This window comes from Nicotiana attenuata, unplaced genomic scaffold (assembly GCF_001879085.1).
Source record: "Nicotiana attenuata strain UT unplaced genomic scaffold, NIATTr2, whole genome shotgun sequence".
NCBI classification, from domain to species: Eukaryota; Viridiplantae; Streptophyta; class Magnoliopsida; order Solanales; family Solanaceae; genus Nicotiana; species Nicotiana attenuata.
This window is the reverse complement of record NW_017673770.1, coordinates 29321-53945: the sequence shown is the minus strand read 5'-3', so window position 1 is coordinate 53945 and position 24625 is coordinate 29321. Positions and strand designations below refer to the sequence as shown.

Genomic DNA, 24625 nt, shown 5'->3' with positions numbered 1-24625 from the left:
GACTGAGTTGTTTTAAATAAAAGAAGTTACTATTATGTTTTAAATTAATAAGTTTTACCTCCAAGGCAATAGATTATCATATGCTTTAATTTAAGTGCAATGTCATTTTCTTCACTCAAACTATGTCTAACGTAAATTGATCGTGTAGATTTTTATATATTGATATTTTTGGCACGTGAGTGATAGAAATATGGGCACGAGGTGCCGTGAAAATGTGAAAGTGGCTGAGATCCGTTTTTTATGATTATGAAATAAGGTGTCACAAGGTGACTTTTATTTCAAAGAATAATATTCGAAAGATATTTATTTGAAGGGAGTATATTCGAAATGTATATTTATTTGAAAGGATTATATTCTAAGGATGTTTATTGCAAAACTTATATTTGAAAGATTTATATCTGAAGTACTTACATTTGAAAGACGTATATTTGAGGAACTTGATTGATTGGTTGTATTTGTGATCTTTATTCATTTGAGCAATATTTATGGTATTCTTGTTGCCTTGTTGTTTATATCATTGCTATTTATTTCTATTATTATTATATACTGCTACACTGCACAGGGTAATTGATTAGTGAGTGTCTTGACTGTACCTCGTCACTCTTCCACCGAGGTTAGTCTTGATACTTACTGGGTACCGACTGTGGTGTACTCATACTACACTTCCGCACATTTTATTTTAAAGCCAGGTATTGGAGATATCGGACTCGGATAGAGTTAGAGTGTTGTCGCGAGGATTCAAGGTAGAGCTGCTTGGTCGTCGCAGTCCCTTGGAGTCTTTCCATTTTATCGTACTGTCAATTATTATTCGAACAGTATTGTATATTGGATTTCCTTGAGACATTTCGTGTATTAAGTTAGAGTTCGTGACTTAGTATTACCAGTTTTGGGAGTTTGTTTGAATAACTTCGCTGTTAGCTTAGACACTTGGTTTTGATTCTATCTAAAAAAAAGGGGGGCTTGAATTGTTATTACGATCGGCTTACTTAGTCTTAGAGACTAAGTGCCATCACGAGGTCTGTGATGGGATTTTGGGTCGTGACAGAAAAACACCGACAGCGATCCCCATCATAATACTTCTTCGAAAAGCCCCATTCTTATTCAAAGCCACCCATCCAATTTTAGGAGGTGACCAGCCCATCGAGACTACTTGCTTACTGTTACAAATTTTTCCAATATTCTTCAGCAAAAGCCAACAAGTAACACAATTTCTAACCATGTTAGAGTCACTACCTTAATACAAACATTTTTTTTATTGTTGATTTGTTTTCCCCCTCCAATCTTACAGTCAATATATATCTTGCTTACTTTGATTGAAGATATATGTAATAGTAGGAAACATAATAGTAAAATAGAAACAACATTAAAGGTGAATAAGAAGGAAAAGAAAACGATAACCACAGTTGTAGGTTACACAAATAGTCGACCAGATTTAATATTTACTTTTTAGTCGATATACATAAATTATACATTAATTATATATAGATTATACATGAATTGTACTTATATTATACATCCGCCGGCTACTTTCAGTTTAAGAGATTAGGAGGGCGACTATTTGTGCTAATTCTTCATTTACAATGGATAGATATTCTCACAATTTTCCTCGGATGGAATTTTTATCTCCTATAGCAAAGGTTGATACCTTATTTATTTTAAATAAATACCCTTTTAATAAAATATATTCCATAACTACCTTTTGATTTTTATAGCCAAATATTTATTTATGGTCACCTCTTACCCTTAAGCCATAAAGTACGCTTTATATTATTTTTCTCTCCATTCTTTCAGATTTTTCTCCGCCCTCTCTCTCTCAACTCCAGTCTTTCTCCATGTGAATTTCTCTTGTTTTAACAAATCAGATTTCATAGCCTACCGAGGAAGATAAGTAGTCTGTAGTAGTCTTGAGATGGACGCGTTGACAGAAGTACAATCAAATTGTTTCTATTCAAGCCATAAATCCGCAAATCCTCTTTCTCTCGTTTCTAAATATATTATGGCTTGTTTTAATGAATCAGATCTCATGGCCTACTTCGGATACCAGCTTGGCAGAAGGACGCATTGACATATTTTTTTTTATAATTTATGCTCGTCAGAGCTGACGATGGAGATTGGCGGAGGAATTTTCACCGGCGCTATTCGAAATTCAACTCTCTGAATACAATCAAATTTCCTTTTTCCTCTCTAGGATTTCAGTCCGACAGATGCCAATTCCTTGAATTGTAAAACTGTAAAAATTATCTTATCAGTTTGGTGTCGGCGTCGGTGGCGGTGTAATAGTGGCAAACAAGAAAAAGGACTCGAATTGAGCTGATATAATACATATGGCTTTCATTGTATTTCAATGTATCTCGTTGTATTCTATGTATTTCATTGTATTCATTGTCTTTTTTTTCATTGTATTTCAATGTATCTCGCTATATTCCATGTATTTCATTGTATTCATTGTCTCGCTACATTCCATGAATGTATTCATATGTTTTTTTTAATTAATATAATTTATGTATTCAGATGTATTTATGTATTCAGATTTATAATTGAGTTTGTTGAGTTATATTAGGAGTCTATTTGTGTTAATTGATTCATTTTCCATTTAAAAACAGCTGAATAGACCATGAATTGCGCTATTTACGTTACTGTATTCACAAATACATATCGTGAATACAGTCGAATGCAGTCGAATATAATAATCTGTCTAGCTGCAATCCATTGTTTCACGCCGTGAATATAGTCGAATACAATCGAATACAATAATCTGTCTAGCTGTAATCCCTGTTTTACGCCGAGAAATGCTACTATATTCATGAATACAGTAGCTTAAATATATCGAATACACTCTAAAAAACCTAAAAACATAGCTATAGGAAGTAATATAGTAAATGGTAGCTATAACTAGCTAATAACCACTAAACAATAGTGGTTTGTGAAAATTTCCCTTCACTGGCCCATAATTTATTATGAGTTAGCTGGCCCACTTAGGACTAATTATTGTCCAGAAGTGCAAGCCCACAGATTAACTGATAGAACCCACGATCACGACTGATGGGACCTAAAATGAGTAGGAACCGTACTTAGAGGTAAATGGGCGGCTGTTGAATCTGTATGAAAAAGGAAAAATAATAGGGAAATTATCGGTTATGTCCATTTATAAGTAGCTCGTTACAAAAATTGGCCAATTGATAAAATATTACTAATATTAGCCAAATTAGCCAATTAGCTATTTGTAGCAAAAAATATCAAATTTTTGCTTAGTTTTGAGTGTGTGCTATTAGAATAGATTGAGCACAACTTAAGGAGCTTGAATCTCAGTTTTGGGATGATTTGGTGAAGTTTTGAAGTTGTTTGAATTGAAAATTCGAAGTAAAAACTGAACATGAAAAAAATGATATGTGTATCACATATGTATCATATTTGTATCAATTGTGTATCACATGTATATCCATGTATACATGTGTGTGAGATGCATGCGTGATACATGTTTGATACATGTGTCACAGAAGACTTTTTTGAACTCGATTTAATTACGAATTTTGATACAAAACCAGTCCAAATCACCTCCAATCTTCCTCAAATTTTGTATATTGACTTATCTATATATTTTCAATGAATTTCAACTATACCCATTGAAAAAATTTCTTTTTTATTTAGATTTTTGGAATATTGTATATATTTTTGTATTTCATCACCTTATTTGCTACTTCATCCATGAAATTTCCTTTCCATCTTGTATCTAGTGTTGCTAATCACGCTTAAAAGTATGGAAGGTGATTTTTGCATGTGATTCTTTGAGAGAAAGAACCCTATTATTGGGTTTTTCAATTTTTGTTGGCTAGTTTTAGTAAGTCTATGACTAATGACTAGAGGTTTTTAAGTTGAGATTTATTTGGGACATTTGTGTAAGTTTCCCAAAATAATACTTACTATATAGCTGCTCTCAAATAATAACCGAAAATATATATTTTATACACACACACACATTTATGTATGCATATAAATGTTATATACTTTTGCGGTTATTGTATGGGCCAAAATTCGGCTTAGAAAATCAGGCGTGGGAAGATCGTTAAGTGAGAAGACTGTGTTTCTATTTGGGCGGCCAAGCCGAAGTCGACTAAAGCCCAATGAGCAGTCGCTGAGCAAGCCGTTGAACCTGGTCGACTAAAGCCCAACGAGCAGTCGCTGAGCAAGTCGTTGAAGCCGAGGTCGAGTAGCGAAGAGTAGGAACAACGGCTAGTGTAGTCTTGGGACTAGCGATAGTAATATTCTTTTTGTTGTACTTTTTTTAGGGTTTTTAGAGAACATCTCATATAAATAGAAAAGGGGAGAGAGGAAAAGGGGCACGGGAGATTGATTCTGAGAAAAACTATTATGATAAGTTGACTCTTGAGAGAAAATACAAAAGTTTACTTTACCATAGTGATTGATTTTTTCGAATATTCTTCCTTTCTACTCACACGATCCAAGAAAGCATTGTTCATTTTCCTACTTATTGCCATATTTTGTTGTTAGGAGGAAGAATCTTCCACATCATTCGATATTTGGGTGAATTGTTCTTCCTATTTACATTTATTGCCATTTTCCATATTTATTGCTCATCATTTATTCTCCCAAGCGTGCATTTAATAATTTAATAACCAATTCCGATATTAAGTAGACGGTACCATTTAAACACTTAGCTAGATCTAAGAATTATTGTACTTGACTAGGATTCACCTTTCACCTTGGTTATCTTTTAATTAGTTTAGCAAAGAGTGCTATACTTTTTTATCAAACAGTTACCCTATGTAAATAATTTCGGCCACGAGCTAACCTAATCTTTGCCCTATGAAAAACATGGATCTAGAAACCCGACTTCAAAGGAACCCGATGCTCAATTTCACAACACAAGAATACCAGTTTCAGTCAATAGAATACTGAACACAGATAAATATTTTTGGTCACTAGTCAGTATAGAATTCTGAGTTAAATAAATCATCAATCTTTAGCAAGTGTTTCGGTTGATTTAAAGCAAAAGCAAATGTACATCGAGTCCTAAAGTACTGACACCAAATGCAACTTTAAAAGAGCCGAGCGTCTTTCGGAAACAATCTCTCTAACTCCATAAGGTAGGGGTAAGGTATGCGTACGCATTACCCTTCTCAGACCCCCTTTATGGAATTTCACTGATTTTGTTGTTGTTGTAAAACAGCTTTAAAAAAGCCAAAAATTCAAAAAAAATCAAGTTTTTTCTCTAATTATTTTCTAGATTCTAAAATGTCAAATACAAAAGTAGCCACATAAAGTTGTTTAAATTTAGCACTTCAACTTAGGCCCTTTCCTATTAGACACTCCAAATATGTGTGTGTTTCAACCATGATTGATTAAAATGGTTATGATTTTTGTCAAAGTTAATTATGAAAAATTATGTTGAATTCTTTAAAGTTATTATGGGACTTGGCTTTTACCCTTTTTCCACTTGGAAGGAATTTTTTTGCAAATGGGAAATGGAAATACAGCAACAAATTTTATAATGTAATAATTAGGTATTTGTTGCGGCTGGAATAGCTGACTTGTTCTAGCTAAGAGCCAGCAATTTGGACCCATTATTTTCCCCAGCTGGAGATACTCGTTTAGTTGTCCCTAAAAAATAAATGAGCACCTTCCTTTTGATATTGATTGTTTTGTATTCTTTCTTTCTGTCCATTTCTATCACAAATTCTTTCAATTATGTGTGGCCATTTGTTCTATATTTCTTTTTCACTATTTTTTCATATGATTGGTCTTACTTATTTTAAGCCGTAGTTTGATATAGTCATTAGTCCCTTTCTTTTGAAACGCGCACAATAAAGTATAACCCCGCGCACAGACACGTACACACACAAAACAGACGAGGGAAGAAAAATTCTACTCCCTCAATTTTAATTTATATAGCGTTATTTGCTAGAAAAGAATTTAAGAAAAAAATATTGATTTTTTTAAATTTGTTGCCTTAAATATGGCATAATATTTGTATGTATAAAAAAATTATATTAAATGTAAAATTGAAAGTTAAGTAAAGTTATTTTCATATATAAAATTGTATCATTCATTTTTAAGCGGAATATAAAGAAATAACATCATAACGGAATTAAACGGATGAATATATATCTTGATATGGAAATCAATGATTATGTTCATTATTTCATTTTGCAAGTTTGAAAGAAAGAACTTTTTTTTAAAAAAAATCCAATAGAGGCAAATAAAAAAAAATGTGGACTTTCTTTATGAAAAACAACAGAAATGATATATGCATATTGTTGGAAAATTGGTTATATATGGAGAATACGAGTTAGCTTGAGGTATGTCAACAACATTGTCCTTAAAGATATTTCTCCCACATAGTAAAGAATAAGATTAGGCGTATCCCCTAGGATTCAACAAGCTCTTCCAATTATTAAACTGGGAACAAAACTAGCAGAAAATTCAAGAAAGAAATTCAGTTTATAGGAGGAAGAAGAAGATTCAGAAAATTATTTTTAAAAGTGTGTTTAGCTCTCCAAAGATCATGTTTATATAGGTGTTGCTCCAACGGCTAGATAACTAGTTAACGGCTAGTTTGACTCCATTAAATATAAAATAATAAATAAATATAAATATAATATTTTATATATAAAAAGGTTTTTCCAAATAAAAATAATGGACATTCGCTTTTAAAATACCACTAATTTTTCCAACACAGAGAGCTATAGAAAGTCGTGGAGTATAATAGAATACATTGAAAGACCAATATATGTTTGTTAACGTGCATGTAAGAAAAAGATTGATGGACCAATTTACCTACCACTACTTACTTGTTAGTGGCTACCATGACCTACACATCTTTTATTCGATGCTTATCTTTCCTTTTGTTGTTTGTTTTATTTAAAATTTCCTTTTTTCCACCTTGGTGGTGAGGCTTAAGGTAAACGTAAACGAAACAATTTATCAGAAATTATGGAATCAACTCTTACACGTACCAATAGGGATTATGGTGGAGTGACAAGTACTACTTTATCCTTAATCGTAGGTTTCGGACAGGGGTGGATCAAGGGGAGGCTAGAAAAACGTTTGCTTTAGACCCCCTAAATTTTGGGGCCCCAAAATATTTTTAATTGTGGATTTACTATTTTATTTTCGCTTAGACAATATTAAAGTTTATACTGTCCCCCCTTCTATTTTTGTTCTTTTGTGCAGCCGATTCTCCTTCTTTGAGCAGACTATTCACCGAACTATGATCGGCCATCATATTAGCAAATAAACGTATTCCTGAGCTTAATGCTCGAAAACAATAAGGGATTAGCTCAAGGAGTACTAAAAAAGGTGCTAATGGCAGTGGGACTCCTGCAGGTAATAAGAAGCTTAAAAAATGAAGCCCATTTTTTTGAAATCCCACTATAGTAATGCCAATAAAAATAGAAAATGAGAGACCCAAAGTAATGAGAAAATGACTTGTAACTGTGAAGCTATAAGGTATCATACCCTGGGGATTACAAAATAACGAAAAAGTAAAAGTGACCGAGATGCGAGGGGAAAACTTTTGTTTAACATTTCCGGAAAGACCACCTATTTGTTCGTTTACCGGGTTTAGCACGAAATCATAAATAAGCTCTACCAAGGATTTGGTTCGAACTGTTAGTTGAATTATTTCTTGATTTCATCTGTTTATTCATTCAATTCACAGTCACAAGGGGCCGGAAGGACTTCTAGTCTATTAGAAGAGCTTTTTAGGCCAGCTCAGTTCTCTTATCCATCGGTCCAATGCACTGGGCTCATCTCATGGAGGGAAAAGCCAGAAGGAGAGCGTTCCGCCTTAGAGAGAAGCCTCCGCGCGAGCGGTGGTGGACGAAGCGGAAGCGAGAATGTCGGCTTGAGTAACGCAAACATTGGTGAGAATCCAATGCCGAAAAAAAAAATACTAAATGCTTATAAAAATGGAAAGAAAGACTATCTATTTAAAAAATATATATTTTAGAACTTTAAATTAAGATACTCAAATCTTCATATTGATAAATAACGCTTTCTTACAATAAGATCAGGTAACGAATGTACATACGTGGCTAACATCTTATTAACTTGAATTTTCTTGCCAATGTGAATATTAATATTATATTTTATAATATAACTACACCATAGACAAAAAGAAAGAAAGAAAAAAAAAGGAACCAATGTAATATTAATACTATGCATATAACTATACTATAGATAAAATAAAATAAAATTAAAGCCCCTTATTAAAATTTGGCTTTAGGTAGTGAGTTTTAGTGAGACGCCTTTGGTTTCGGATTCAAGCCCTAGATATGTAGTCGCTTTGTTAGGTAGCGCTTTCCCTCAAATGTGGGACTTCTCGACGCGAATCCGCATTTAATCGAGCCCAAATACAAACACCGGGTGTGAAATCAAAAAAAACTACATGTCGAAGATACAAGATATGAGTGTTACTTAATGATAAATATTTGTATGTATCGAGTGTTTATATTAAATCATATCAATTTATTAATGATTAATTAGTATATATACTTATTCTCTATTAAATTACTTAGTATGATAAGCTAATATAATTTTGATGTAAACATTTTGTGCGAGTTAGTTTTTCGCGTCACTTACTTACCTCTTGCCTTGATTGTACTCTGTTGTTGTTTTAGTTCTTTTCTTTTTCTTCCTTTCCTATTTTTTTTTCTTTAGAAAGAGGTAAAATTTATTATATATGCGAAATGTATACTTTAAGTTTCATACGATGCTAAAATATTGGACAAATTAAAAAAAGTGATGTACGGTTTTCTCAAATAGGAAACTAAATGAGCTATGAATACAATTCATAAAATAATGTTTTTTCCATGACCTATGGATAACGAGTTTTTTTTCTTTAAATGTTTGGCCTATCTGAGTTTTGTTCTGTTTGTTTTCAACGCCTACTGGGTTTTGTAAATGCACAGTTGGCGATTAATAAAAAAATTTAATTACCAAAAGAAAAGCAAACAATAATTTTCTATAACTAGATTTGTAAATTCAGAGTAGTTAAAAGATGACTCGAAACGAACACCAAAATCAATAGAAATGACACCAGATAGTCAATCTAAAAGACTGCTATTAATACATCTTGAATTTTAATTTTTTAGGACAAAAATATCCTGAATTGTCTTGAAGTTAATATTTTTAATTTAGAATTTCAGAACAAAATAAATATTGGCTAATCAATAAATAGCATTCATAAGAACAACTATATGTGCACTTGCCCCAAAAAATCATGAGGTACACGTGAAAGTGAAATGAAATCTAAAGAAAGTGGCGTTGGAGTCAGCTTGCTCTGATGTTAATTAAATATTAATTAAGCAATCAATTATGGGTGGAAATTATTGAATAGATGTGAACAAACCACCAAATGTCATCTTAGTGTTACTAATTAATTAATGACCGGTCCTAGTTTTGCTGAGTGGTTGGTCCAATTTTACTGTCAAATTGCTTTCTATCTGTTTCAAAAGTAAAATTGGGACTCGTTAGGGGTTCGCCCCAGAGCGGAGCACTCGTAAAATGCCCCTGGGCTTATGTGTGGGGTTTAGTTCCGTGAGACTTACGTCTCGGCCATCGGGGCTTACGCACCGAACACGCCCAACGCCCAGCGTACTGGGCTCGCCTAATAGAACTTTATGTAATTATATAACTAACCTTGTAAGACCTAAATTTTCTTAATAGATCGTTGACTATTCAAGATTACTTTTTTCTTAATCATAAATCATTAAGTTGAGAGTATTTATGTCATAATTAAAAATTGTCACGACCCAATTCCATAACAGGTCATGGTGGCGCCCGACAACGATATCAGGCAAGCCAACGCGGAACATTTCTAACTTCTTATGTTAATTTTATCAGAAATTAAGGAAAATAAATACTCCAACTTGGAATCAAAACCAAAGTATAGATAATGTAAGTGACATAATTATACAACCCAAAAGATAAGTCTACCAATGTGTGTGTGCCAAGACCTGGTGTCATAAGAATGGGCATCTAGTAGAATATACAAAAGAATATCTCTATCCTACTGTCTGAGATAAAGAAAGACAGCAAAAGTAAAGGAAGACTCCATCTGGCGGCTGAACGGCATAGGAAGGAAGCAGCTCACCGTGGAAGTCTCTGCCACAAATTCAGGGGCGTGGACCGGACTGGTAACCAGATGTATCTGCCTCAGATCCTGTACAATTAAGTACAGAAGTGTAATATGAGTACATAAACAATATGTACCCAGTAAGTATCCCGTCTAATCTCGAAGAAGTAGAAACGAGAGGTCGACTCGATACTTACTAGGGTCAATCAATACGAGAAGAATTCATAATAAGCACGGACTCGCAAGTTATTAACATTTAATAATCATGGAGTAACAGTTCTTTCCCAAATACTAACATGGATACTAGCCCATAGTCTAAGCAGATATGTAACGCAGCCTATAAAGGACTTCTAAGCAAAATATGCGCAAATAATCACCGTGGGACGTACGGCCCGATCCAACATAAAATAAATTGTGCACTGCCGATGGTCGAATGGCTCGAACCATAGATGCATCTATTACCGCGCTCGCGAATCACCCGTGCGACGCGATCAAACAAAAATAAGCTTATTGACAAGCAACAATAACAATCAGTATATATATATATATGAGGAGTAGCCATACACAGGAATGCCAATTATTCTCTTTTAAAAGACCAAACAGGATAAGGGTCATTATCTAGTCTCATTCTTCTTAACCAAAATAGTTCATACGAATCCAAGTTAATCAAACTGTACTTGAGTATCACGTAAGGCATGCTTATGGGTCCTAAACTACCCGGACTTAGCATAATAGTGGCTACGCACGGACCCTCGTCACCTAGTACGTACGTAGCCCCCAAATATAATGACAAATAATTCAATTATTATACCTATGGGGACAATTTCCTCTTACAAGGCTAGAAAGGAGACTCACCTCGCTCCAAGGCGCACTTCCAATACCAAGCCCAAGCCCTCAATTTGGAGTCGAACGATCACAAACTAGTTAAATAAAGTATGAACAAGTCAATATAGGCTTACAAGATCGAATTCTAACTATTTAAGAAATTTTCCAACCTTTTTCACACGTTTCCTAAATTTCGACCCCGGGCCCACGTGCCCGGATTCCGATATTTTTCGAAGAAAGTTGTTCTCTACAACCTAAGGATCAATAATATATGATTTCTAGTTCATTTCATGACAAATTTCGTGGTCAAATCTTAGTTTTATTAAAACCCTAGGTCTAGCTCTAACCCTTTGATTTCACCAAATTTTTAATGTTTAATCTACCTAATATACATGTATTTAAACTAATAATGAGTGAAAATAACTTACCTTGCAATGCCAAGTAGCAATCTTCTCTCAAGAGCCCCCAAATCGCCCAAAGGTTGAGTGTAAAATGATAAAATGGTCTTTGAGCTCGAATTAAATGAAGCCTACTGCCCAGCGACTTCCGCTTCTGCGGTTAGGGGACCGCATCTGCGGTCCCGCACCTGCGAACGGAGAGTCGCATCTGCGGAACTGGGCAAAAAGGGCTGGACCGCTTCTGCGATCTGAGGCCCGCATCTGCGGAGCCGCATCTGCGGAGCCGCATCTGCGGCTAGGAAGCCGCTTTTGCGGTTCTGTCCTGGATTGCCCTTGGCCGCTTCTGCGGAGAGATGACCGCACCTCCGGTCTCGCATCTGCGGCCCTAGGACCGCAGATGCGGTTATGACAGAAGCAGCAAACTCAGCCCTTTCTCCAAAATTTTACTTCACTCGAGCCTCGTCCGCTTGACGCTCGGGGCTCCCCGGCCCCGCCCGAACATACCGACAAGTCCAAAATCACGAGGCGGACCTACTCGAACCCTCGGAACACTCAAAACAACGCTAAATCTAGGAATCACCCCCTAAAATCAAATGAATCAAACTAATGAACTTCAAGTTCTTAATTCTCCTCTAACGGGTCAAAACGCCCTTAAACTACTCGGATTGACACCAAATTTTACGGGCAAGTCTTAAACGACATTTCGGACCTGTACCAAGCTTCGGAACCAAGATACGAGCCCGATACTTAGGAAATCAATGATTTCTAAGTTTCTTTAATTCTTTGAAACTTCAATTTAACAATTTCTAATAAAATTTCATTACTCGGGCTAGGGACCTCGGAATTCGATTCCGAACATACGCCCAGGTCCATATTTTCCCACGGACCCTCCGAGACCGTCAAATCACGAATCCTGACAGAAGTCAAACTTGGTCTTTTATGAGAATCCTAAAGAAACAATTGGACATATTTCACTCAAAACTCTTCTAACTCCCGAGCAACCGTCCCCGCAAGTCATAAATTAGCTAAAGCAAGCACGGAAAGTTTTAGTTAAGGGAACGGTGTTCTAAAAGGTAAAACGACCAGTCAGGTCGTTACAAAAAATTATTACACGTTATCCACTAAGACTGATATGATAGTTAATTTTAAATAAATCTTTCATTTAAAAAAGTATTTATTTATTAACTTTTGTTACGTCTTTACTATATAATAGTCCATAATTTTTTTTATAATTATATATATATATATATATATATATATATATATATATTTTTTTTTTTACGTTTACGAGATACAATACTTATTAATTTAATAGCTCAGTATTAGCTAGTAACTATTTACAAATAATTAGTTATCATGGTATTGTATGGTGAATTATGTGTCACTTTATTAACTTGTTGAAACTTAAAAATAAATGATGCTAGAGAATCATATTTAATTGTGAATTATGTTTTTATATAAATTCTCTTTCAAATAGAAAGCATATTAAATAAAAGTAGTATTTTAAGAAATATAAAATTATAATATCGAAATTCTTTCAAGATTCATTACTCCTTAAGAGATACATATAAGATTTCATATCTAATACATTACTTTTGATGTTTGAATTGTAACGACGTTGTAGCTAATTTGCATATTATGATATATGTCATAGGTTTCGTATTATTCATCGTTGAGTTATAATTTATAAATATTTTAAATAAATTATCTGTTAAAATTTTATGATTTTAATGTAATTTTTATAATTATTTTTTATTTTATTTTATACTATCTTAAAATTCTTGAAATTAGTAAAATTTAAAGATCCGTGGGACTTACGTCCCATGTCTCAGGGTTTATACCTCGCCTCGTCAAAGGTAAAACGCCTAGCGTCATGGCCCGCCTTTTAAGACATTCGTGATAAGTAAATTGATTTAGTCAAGCGAAAGGCACTTTTACAGGATAGTAAATGAAAAGACTTGACCCACTTGTTAACACAAAATTAGCAAAGATTAGTACGTCAAAATTAAGTATTGTCTCATCAAAGTGGTTCAATAAAATTGGAAGGATATAGAAAAAAGTTAGGTATGGCACATGCATAAAATTATAATAAGGTTATGTAATAGTCCAATTGCCTTGATGCTTTCAATATAGTTGGAAGGATACATAAGACATTTAACTAATATCATTTTAATCCAATCATCAATCAAACTTAACTCATATTTTTCTAAGAGAAACAAATAGGATAAAATAACATAATTAGGTGTGTATGTTATAGAAAAATTTACGAAAAATGTTTTCTTTAAAAACAAATAATGACTAAATTGAGGGGTTAAGGGGGGCGGGGTGACGGGGGTTGGGGTGTCAATCGGGACTGGGTGAGGGGTATAGGGGTGAGGTGGGCTGAGGTGAGATAAGATATCAGGGTCAGCGGTGAAAGTAGGATTTTCATTAAGGAGATTCAAAAAATAAAAAAAGTAAACACTCAAAGAAGTTAAGGGAATTCAACAACTAATTTATATATATATATATATATATATATATATATATATATATATATATGTGTGTGTGTGTGTGTGTGTGTGTGTGTTTTCTTAACCCTATATGTATAATATAATTTCGGTGAAAGGGGTTAGGTTGAATCCCCTGCTGCCCACCTAGCTTCGCCCTCGACGGGGCTGAGGCTGGGGTCTGGGGTCTGGGGACATGGGTCGGGGTTGAAGGTGGGGATGAGACAATCAACTTGAAATAGAGTTAATTCCCTAAATGGTCGCTCAACTTGATAAATTTACCTAGTAAAATCACTTTTATTTGTTTTAGGATAAGAAAGTCACTAAACTACTCATTTGTTTCTCTAAAAGTCATACGCCCCATAAAAGCCACTTATTTTTTTACAGGAAAAGATATTTTTCCCCATATCAATAAATACACAATGTTAAAAGTTGTCATACAATATTGATAGTGGCTATGTAAAGTTTAAAGAATTGAATTAATATTTTACTACAACTAAATTTAATTTTACCGATTTGACTCTTAGGCCTTATTTTTTTTAAGATTAAGACGTTTGAATCTGAATACACATCTGAATATCAAGATGTATATTAAGATAAAGACATTTGAATCTGAATACACATCTGAATATATTTAGATGTGTATTAAGATCCGAATACTAAATGATTAAGACTGTTTGATTTTTAATATCTGAAGGTAAAAGATTTATCTTTATTTGAAAATTAATAAACATAAAATTCAAATAAAATATTAACTAATCTAATATTCTATCAATAAAATATATATATTTTTTATAATATGATAGTTGTTGGTGGTGATGGCTAACGGGTGAATGCCGACTAGAGGCGATGGTTGGTGGTAGTTTTGGTTGATGGTGGTGGTTCATGCTAGTAGCTAGTAGTGATTGGTAATGGTGGCGATTGTGATAGGTGGTGGTGGGTGGTGATAGTTAATACTGGCGGGTGGTGGTAGGAGTTGTGACTGAGAAAGGTGGTGAGCGGGTGGCGGTAGGTTATAATGACAGACAGTGCCGGTTGTGGTTGTTGATGGTGATGGGGTGGTCAGTTGTGGTAGTTGAGGTGAATGAGTGTTGATCGTGGGTGAGAATGATGGTGGTCGGAGTGGTGGGGATAGTGGGTGGTGATGGTCAATAATGGTGGCGGCTATAATTAAGGATGATGGTGGCATGGTGGTGGTGGAGGTGGTGGTTGAGTATGGTGGTGGCGGCGGCATGGTGGTAGTTGATAATGGTAAGCGGTGGCGGTAGTTAATAATGAATATATGATAGCATCTTAATGAAATTTAGTCTCTGTTACAGATCTTAATCATACAGACCTATTCAGACCCATTAAGTGGTTGTTAAGTAAAAAAACAAACACACTTAATGATTAAGATCTGAATAATTAAGATCCAGACTTTAAAAACAAACGCACTTAATGTCTGAGATCTGAATGATTAAGATTCAGACCTCCGTCAAGTGCAAACAAATGAGGCCTTAGTTGTAATTTCTTTCACCGTTAGTCTTCTTACAAAAAATTTATGTACCTTAAGAGCTTTTTTAACTGGACAAATGCTTTAATTTTATACAATAAATCTGAAAAATAATTCAACTGAAGCATCTGATGAGTCCTATTGTATTGTTTTTATTTTATTTTAAAGTCCTATATAATTTTATATAACTCAAACAAATTAATTTAATAATTTTATATAACATTGCAGATGTATTGACATGGATAAAATTATCTTTTCTATAAAAGTGGTTTTTATGGTGGTGTATGACTTTTGGAGAAGTAAATAAATAGTTTAGTGACTTTGTTTACCCAAAAATCCGAGTAACAATTAAACTTATATTGTGTTTTAAGGATATGTGATTTAATCCAATACCAATTGATAAATAAGGAATTAAATATATAAATTGAAGAATAAAATAAGTCAAACCAGTGCGCAAACCCAATCTCGGCCTCGGGCTATGACAACCTCGAGGTGGAATAGCATGAATAGCAAGTTACTCCCTCCGGTCCAAAATAAGTGATTTTTTAGATGTTTTCACACAAATTAAGAAATCCACCTTTTAGCATTAATTAGCAATAGAATTAACCATATTAACCTTTACTATCTCACATAAACACCTTTAACACATATTCCAACACCATTTACTTCAAGGACAATGTAGGAAAAAAATAATTAATTCATTCTTGAAATCTGGAAAAATCACTTATTTTGGACCACAAGAAAAAGGCCAAAAAATCACTTATTTTGGACCGGAGAGAGTACAAAGCAACTCTGATGAACAATGAATAGAATAGCTAGAGAATAAAGTATATGTATTATCCTATCGGTCAAAAAACATCTCTTACAAATGAATTGGCTCCCCTTTATATAATAGGGGAATCCTAAATAAGGTACACTTCTAATTACGGAAATAAATCTCGTGATTGGCGGCGATAACCGCTTGGTATGATCTATTCCGTGATTCCCGCCGAGACCTTCGGTTGTTTGCTAATATCTCGTCATTCCGTTATCATGCCTTACTCGAGTTTGGTCATACTCGACCTTGGTTTTCATCGAGCACTTCGATCCTCAAGTTCTATACTCCGCCATCGGGCTGGAGCCAGGTTAGTCTTGAGCTTATTCTCGAAGCAACTTCTCGAGCCCACAAAATCGAGGCGTACCTGATTTCGACCGTATAAAGACTTTTTTGTCTTAAAAAATTACTAGATAAATTCATTAAGTTGAATGATTATTTGGGGAATTAATTCGAAATGTTATTTATGAAACTTATTTCCCTACTTCCATCAGCGAAGTCGACCAACCACATTAAAAAATTAAAAAATGTTTTCTAAAACCTCATAACAAATACACCCTAAAGATTGATTTTTGTTTTTTAATTTTTTAAAAAATTAAATAAAGAGGGAATTGCTCCACTAATTGAGCTATCTTCTTTATTACTATTTGTATTTTATTACACTCCTCCATAACTCTTTACTCCTGTGAATAAATATCGTCTGTTACTGTTTCACACTTATGCACCTTATTTTCTCTCTCCTCTTCACTGTCCATGAAAGTGCTACTCTTTACTCTTCAGAAGAGGTCAAACCAACCCCAACACCCCCCCCCCCCCCCCCAAAAAAAATTGCACAAAACAAAACAGTGCATATAACATGGCCCTTTGACTCCATGAATTGCTAGTTCACACTCAAGATAATTTCTATATTATTGAGCAAAAAAAAAGTTTTATTTTCTTTATTTAAAATTCTATTATTTTGTTTGTATCTGGGGTAGTCTATTCAGCTAAAGCATCTAACCTGCCTGTTCTTAGCTAGGTTTAGGCTGTTAAATGTACCAAAAAAAAAAAAAATCTTCTTTTCTTCTTTGTATCTGAAAAATATGTTCTTTGGTACCCCTCAAGAAAATTTCTGCTAATTTGATTTCAATTTGTTCAGTACTGATCTGGGGTTCTTTTGTTTCTCAATCTTGGAGCTGTTTTGATTAAAAAAGGTGACATCTTTACCCTTCTGCTGCTGTTTCTTTAGCTTATAGGGTGAAATAGGTGATATTTAGTTCTTTGTGTTACTGTTACTTTTCAAGAACTGTTGGTTTTTAGGTCAAAGTTTGTGTCTTTTTTTTGGGATTTGAATGATGAAGGAATCTTGGGATTTTGGATTGTTAGTGAAGAGTTTGTTTTTATTGGTGTTGGGAGTTTTGTGTGTTTCTGGTTTTGATCCTGCTGATAATTTCTTAATAGATTGTGGATCAAATAAGGATACTAATGTTGGTAATAGGGTTTTTATGGCTGATAAATCAGCTGCTAAGTTTCTTTCAACTTCACAAAATATATTGGCTGATACCTCTTCAAATTCTATTACAAAAGCTGATGATTCACCTCTTTATCAAACTGCTAGAATTTTCACTCAACAATCTAGCTATAAATTCCCAATCAGTCAAGTCGGGAGGCATTGGATCCGCCTTTATTTTTATCCGTTTGTTTACCAAGAATATGATATGAGCAAAGCAACTTTCTCTGTTTCCACTCAACAGAATGTTCTTCTTGGTGATTTCACTCCCAAAAATGTTACTGTCAAAGAATTTTCTGTTAACGTGACCTCGAGGGACCTTGTGATCACGATCTCTCCTTTGAGCTATTCGTTTGCATATATAAATGCTCTGGAAGTTGTCTCTATACCTGATATTCTTATTACTGATGATGCCTCCACCATTAGTCCAGCGGGGACGTTCAGTGGTATGTATGCGCAGGCTCTTGAAACAGTTGCAAGGGTAAACATGGGCGGATCGCTGGTGTCATTTGATAATGATACACTTTGGAGAACATGGGTTACTGATCAAAGTTTCTTGACAGAGGCGAGTTCTGCTAAGTCGGTAAATAAGATTGCTTCTGTGAAATATCCACAGGATGGAGTAACACCAGATATTGCACCACAGACAGTTTATGGTACTTGTAGTAAGATGAATGTGGCTGATACTGGTAATGATCCGAATGCTAATTTTAATGTGACCTGGACGTTCGATGTGGAACCTGGCTTCCAATATTTCATTCGACTACACTTCTGTGACATAGTGAGTACAGCTGCCAATCAGCTGCTATTTAACATTTATGTCAACTCCTGGAACGTGGCTAATGATTTTGATCCTGGTCAGAAAGTTCAGGGCTTTTTAGCCACAGCTTCTTTCAACGATTATGTTACTCCACCCGCTAGAAGTAACAGGCTTAACATTAGTGTTGGCCCGTCCCCTAGGAGTCTTTTTCCTGATGCCTTTCTAAATGGACTGGAACTTCTGAAGTTGAATAATTCTCAGGGCAGCCTTACTCAGGTAGCTTCTGTTCCTACTACCCCTAGTTCAAGGGCAAAGAAGAATGTCGGAGTGATCGTGGGTGTGAGTGTAGCCGTACCACTTATTTTGCTGATGGTTGGCATCTTATTTTGCATGCATAGAAGGAAAAAGCAGGAACAGCTTGCCCAGTCAAAAATATGGATTCCGTTATCTGTTAATGGTGGCAATTCACACACCATGGGAAGCAAGTATTCAAACGGAACAACCATAAGTGCTGCTTCAAACTTGAGTTATCGCGTTCCGTTTCCAGCTTTGCTGGAAGCAACTAGCAACTTCGACGAGAGTTTGGTCATTGGAATAGGTGGCTTTGGGAAGGTATACAGGGGTGTTTTGTGTGATGGCACTAAGGTGGCCGTGAAAAGGGGTAATCCCAAGTCCCAACAAGGTCTTGCAGAGTTCCGAACGGAAATTGAGATGCTTTCACAGTTCCGCCATCGGCATCTGGTTTCATTGATGGGATACTGTGATGAAAAAAGTGAGATGATTCTAGTTTATGAGTACATGGAGAATGGGACCCTCAAGAGCCATTTGTATGGTTCAGATCTCCCGAGTATGAGCTGGAAGCAAAGGCTGGAGATATGCATCGGGTCAGCCAGAGGTCTGCACTACCTTCATACTGGTTACGCTAAAGCTGTTATACATCGCGATGTCAAGTCTGCAAACATATTGCTCGACGAGAGTTTTATGGCAAAAGTTGCTGATTTTGGTCTATCAAAGACAGGGCCTGAGCTTGATCAAACCCATGTTAGCACGGCCGTAAAAGGAAGCTTTGGCTACCTAGATCCTGAATATTTTAGAAGGCAACAGCTCACAGAAAAATCTGATGTTTATTCTTTTGGTGTTGTTTTATTTGAAGTTCTTTGTGCTAGGCCTGTCATAGATCCATCTCTTCCGAGGGAGATGGTCAACTTAGCTGAATGGGCTATGAAGTGGCAGAAGAAAGGACAATTGGAACAAATCATAGATCCCAATCTTAAAGGCAAGATAAGACCTGATTCCCTTAGGAAGTTTGGAGAAACGGCGGAGAAATGTTTAGCTGATTTTGGTGTTGACAGACCATCAATGGGTGACGTGCTTTGGAATCTGGAGTATGCACTTCAACTTCAAGAGGCTGTCATTCAAGATGATCCTGAAGAAAACAGTACCATCCTTATCGGCGAGCTCTCTCCGCAAGTCAATGACTTCAGTCATGTTGATGCTGGTGCTTCTGCTGCTCGGATCGAATCACCAAATTTGGATGATCTCTCTGGTGTTTCCATGAGTAGGGTTTTCTCGCAATTGGTCAAGTCCGAGGGTAGATAACTAAGTGAAAACGGTACATACCTTGCTTAGGTGTTTGTTAATTCCACTTTTGTTCATGGATCATATGAAGATTGATTTTATTTTTGTAACAGTTTATTCTATGAATTTCTAAGTTTGATATAGAAAGTTAAACTTTGGAAACATCATTTCTCTGCCTGTGGATCTTCTTTTCTATCTCTTGGTGTGTCCTGTTGTTTCACATGTTTTATATGGTTTCTAATAAATTCTTCATATCATTCCATAAATGTCATGTTTGTGAAAAGGCTTTTAAAATATATGGAACAATCTTGAGCCTCTGGGAAGAATAAGAGCAGATATACACAGGAGAGCAATAAAAGACCTGAGATTGCTCAGATCCCCCCCCCCCCCCCCCAACCCCCACCCCACATTTCTCTGGATGTTTGAGGTATTGAGTGATACTGTAGATTTAGTGGCTGCAAAATAAAGTAAAACAGTACCATTAAAGCTTGGTCTCTGAGTCGAGGGTCTCCCGGAAACAGCCTCTCTATCCCTCCGGGGTAGGGGTAAGGTTTGCGTACACTTTACCCTCCCTAGACCCCACTAGTGGGATTCTACTGGGTTGTTATAAAGCTTGTTATTTGTTCCCTATTTTTTCATTTATTGGCAACAGGGAAGGTTAGGTTCGGCAATATGGTTGATTTATATTGGTACATCTCTTTCAATTACACAGTATTAAGATTTAAATACAATCTCCCATTCTCATAAAAAGTTCTAATAACTAGTGATAGTTTGGGACTGTAAAGTTCCTATCTTGTTTGGTCAGTCTCTTCAGGAAATCCAACTCGTTTGGTCAGTGTTGTCATCTGTGTATCGACACTTCTTGAAGAATGAAGTAAGGAGATATGTGAATTCATTGGCTGAAGTCAGCTTTTGCACGATGGAGCTTTTGTCAGTTTCGTATTGAACGCCTTATGATGTTATATGAGGTAAGCATCGTCTAGTATAAATGTGATCTTTTATTTATAGAGTACATAATAGAACCTTTTACCATCATATTTGTTGAGAACTGTTTATTTGCATATCTCCATTCAAATTATTTTCTTAGAACAACTAAGTAAAATTCATCTCAACTTCTGTCATATTTCGATTTGCAATTGCTAAGGTTTCTGAAATACATCCGGACTAGTCGTTCTTGAAAGCTTCAAACGATATGTTATCAATCCTTGCATTCTTTCTTTCCTCATCAGGCCATCCTACTCTATTCTTTTCAGATATCCCTCCCCCAACAAAAGACGAATATCTGTGAGATTTTTTTGCCGGGGAGGGGTTCAGTGAGAAGGCAACCTATTATTTCACCTTTTATTTTGAAAAATCCATAATAGCTTCCAGAATCCCAAAATTTGAAGTACAATAAATAGCAACAGATAACAAACATGATGTTAACATAAGAAAAATGCTGCCATGAATCCTCTCCAGAATATGTAAACAGAGTAAAGTAGACAATACAAATAGTGAACTAAGCCCAAAAAATAACCAAAGATTCATAATCTAGGCATGGTCTTAGCTTTAACAGTACTAGGTCTTACTGGTGAAAAATCTTTACTTTCTCCCCGTCAGCTTCCTTGACGGGCCTGATGATATTTCACTGTTACCCTTGGCGCTGAACAACCAAGAGGAAACAGTGATACCATCCCATTCTAATATAACATTAAGAATATCTGCTTCAGTCGCCCAACCCGGCCCTCTTTTTCAAGTGTTTCTTGAAGTCCATGATGTCACCCTCCCACCGCGTCACAGCCTGATTTTCACATACCCATATCTCATGGGCAACCTGGTTTATGAGCCTAAAATCATGACTGACTAGAACCATCCCACCATTCCCTTCATTCAATGCCTCTGCTAGTGAGTCAATTGTCTCGATATCAAGATGGTTGGTTGGCTCCTCCAGCAACAGCAAGTGAGGTTGCCTGTAAGCCAACCACGCAAAAATCACCCCACTACGTTGACCATCCGACAAGTTCTTCAAGCCATTACTTGAGCTTTACTTGTGAGGCCAAACCTCCCAATTGCTGCCCTCATCTTCTCCTCCTCATTCCCAGGGTACTCTCTCATCATGTACTGAAGAGCAGACATAACCATGCCTAGCTTCTCAGCCAAGTGCTGATAGTACTGCGCAATTTTTAGATGATTATGCCGCTTAACCATGCCATCAGTGGAGATTGTTTGACCTTCTTAGAAAAGTAGTGTTGTTTGTAAGAATGACTAGTGCTATAATTCAGTGTGATGCATTAAAAAGCACTAAAATACTGGTGCCGGAAGTTGTTGCAAGCTTGAACTTTTCAAGCAAGCTGCAACATTTGCCAGGTACCTTCGATTTTTTGGCTTCTCGTCACCCTTGGGGTTGGCATTGGGATCGACATGATTTTGTTTAGAAGGCAATGGAGTTGAATGGTAAAGATCATATAGAGGCAAACTGTTTACTTCTGCCGTGCTATTTTTCAGAATGTAGATGCTACTGTGTGAATCTATTTCATCAGCAGTTCAAGAACTGTGTAATGCAAGAGATATTTATCATCAGGTTTGCATTACCAGATGATGACAAATTAATTTACCTCTGTTTGACCTTGTTATTCCAGACAAACCTTCCTGACTTACTGTGAAAATGGCAAAATAAGTCAAGAATTAATTCCTTTTAGGTACAAAAACACAAGTGCCAGATCCTTCAGCAACCTCATCTATATCCTTCAGCTGCAATATCAAGTGTTGTTTTTCAGCTCCCTAACATGTTAATAATCCTCAACAGATATCCTATTTCTGTGTGAGCATAGTTCTTGTATCTCGGGTTCAACGTATACACAAGATAAACGTCGTAGAAATGAGGATGTTAAGATGGATTTGTAGTCATATGGAAAAAAGACAGATGCGAAACTGTTGCCTTTTACTGCTAAATCTCTCTATATAACAGTCTCGTTTGTTCCGATATTTTTTTATTGTTATTGTGAAGTGCTGTTATAGAAGACATATATTATAATATAAAATTTAGTTTCGAGAAAAACTTGATTTTTATAGTGAATGACTGTTATATAAGGATGTCGTGGAGAAGTCTGACCGTAAAAACATATGTTTTCAAACTGTATCTCGAACAAACTCTTTAATTTAGAGAAAGATCATTTCGTTCTAAAGTAACACCTTGGATTTGGTTTTGATTTAACTTTCAGAAAATAAGATTTAGAAAGGTACTTTTTGAAAGAAAAAAAAAAAAGTTGGATGTTTCGATTACTTTATGAAATTGGAGTTCACTATACAAAATTGTTGGTTTGGCATGTATCATGAAATACAACTACCATATTCTTTTCTTTTTTCCTTGGACAGCAAGTTACTGGTTGACGTATTTTTTTAATTATTTTCTTACACAAACGCACACGCATACACATTTGAGGGCAAAGTTGTACTAATGGTTTTATGCGTTATTCTTTCCTAATCATGTTGTTAAGCAAATAGTTAGTTAGATTCAATATTTACCTTTTTTAGTCGGTATATACAGTTATACATATATTATTTAAAAATTATATAAGTATTATATATTTATCGACTCTTTTCGGTTTAAGAGATTAAGGTAGGCGACTATTTGGGTTAATTTTTTTTTTTTTTATATGTGTAAAATTGGTATACTTCATGGAGTTGCATTGGCACTAACGTCAGTGATCTATTCAGATCATATATGAATTTTCAACAAGGAAATTTATTGCTTTGAAGGGGCACAATTTGGTTAGTAATTACTTGATTTTAAGGCCATTAGGTATCACACATATATAATTAACTCGCTAGTTTCTTTCAAGTGAATAAGTACAGTTGAGAGTAGGGGTATACAAACAGAATCGGAAAACCGCACCAAACCGAAAAGTCAAACCAAACTGATTAATAAACCCGACTAGGTTTGGTTTGATTTGATTTGGTATTGAGTAAAAGAATCCGAACCAAACCGACATATAAATATATAATTTTTATATATACTTTTAAGATTTTATATAGAATTTTCTTTAAAAAATGTCTAGAAATATTTGGGATTATCTTGCGGAATATGATATTTAATAGTATATGAAGTGCTCCGTCTTTATTAACCTTAAATGCGTCAATCTCTTTGTCCTTCCATATTCATATCATATGTTAAGATCTACTAAATTGTTATATCTTTTTCGAATGTGAAGTGATTATTATTATTTAGGTATCGTATTGATTTTTATGTTTAGTTACTAAATTCGGTTAACCTTGAAAGTGTACATCAACGAAACATTATTGTCAAACGACTAAAAAAATAACTATTATGTGTTACTAAGAAACTTCTCTCATAAGAATATTTTAATAGATAATATGTTTGTCAACTTTTTATAGTTTTACTAAACATATACTTACTTATCAAAAATTTAACAAAGTAAAATTGAAATAATATTTAAGTAACAAAAAATCGAAAAATCTGCCAAAATCGAACCAATCTAAACCGATATAGTTGGTTTGGTTTTGATAAAAATCGAACCAACCCGGTCCATGTACACCTCTAGTTGAGAGGATCAAATTAATTTTTTTCACTTTTTTCTTTTTATTGACTGAAGGATACAAATACTCAAAAAAATAATCTCAATAGTATCGAATGTTCTCCACAAAAAAATAACTAGCAACATCTATATTTATAATAGTGTGAAAT

General features: G+C 35.0%; 1 protein-coding gene across 1 annotated transcript; it reads left to right on the top strand.

Annotated features, from left to right (window-relative positions):
* Positions 1 to 16969: 16969 nt before the first annotated feature.
* Positions 16970 to 20136, top strand: LOC109217230 (receptor-like protein kinase HERK 1). The gene has a single exon (XM_019381461.1). It carries the CDS (start codon positions 17446 to 17448, stop codon positions 19960 to 19962), a length of 2517 nt encoding a protein of 838 aa, XP_019237006.1. The 5' UTR covers positions 16970 to 17445; the 3' UTR covers positions 19963 to 20136.
* The last annotated feature ends 4489 nt before the right edge of the window (positions 20137 to 24625 follow it).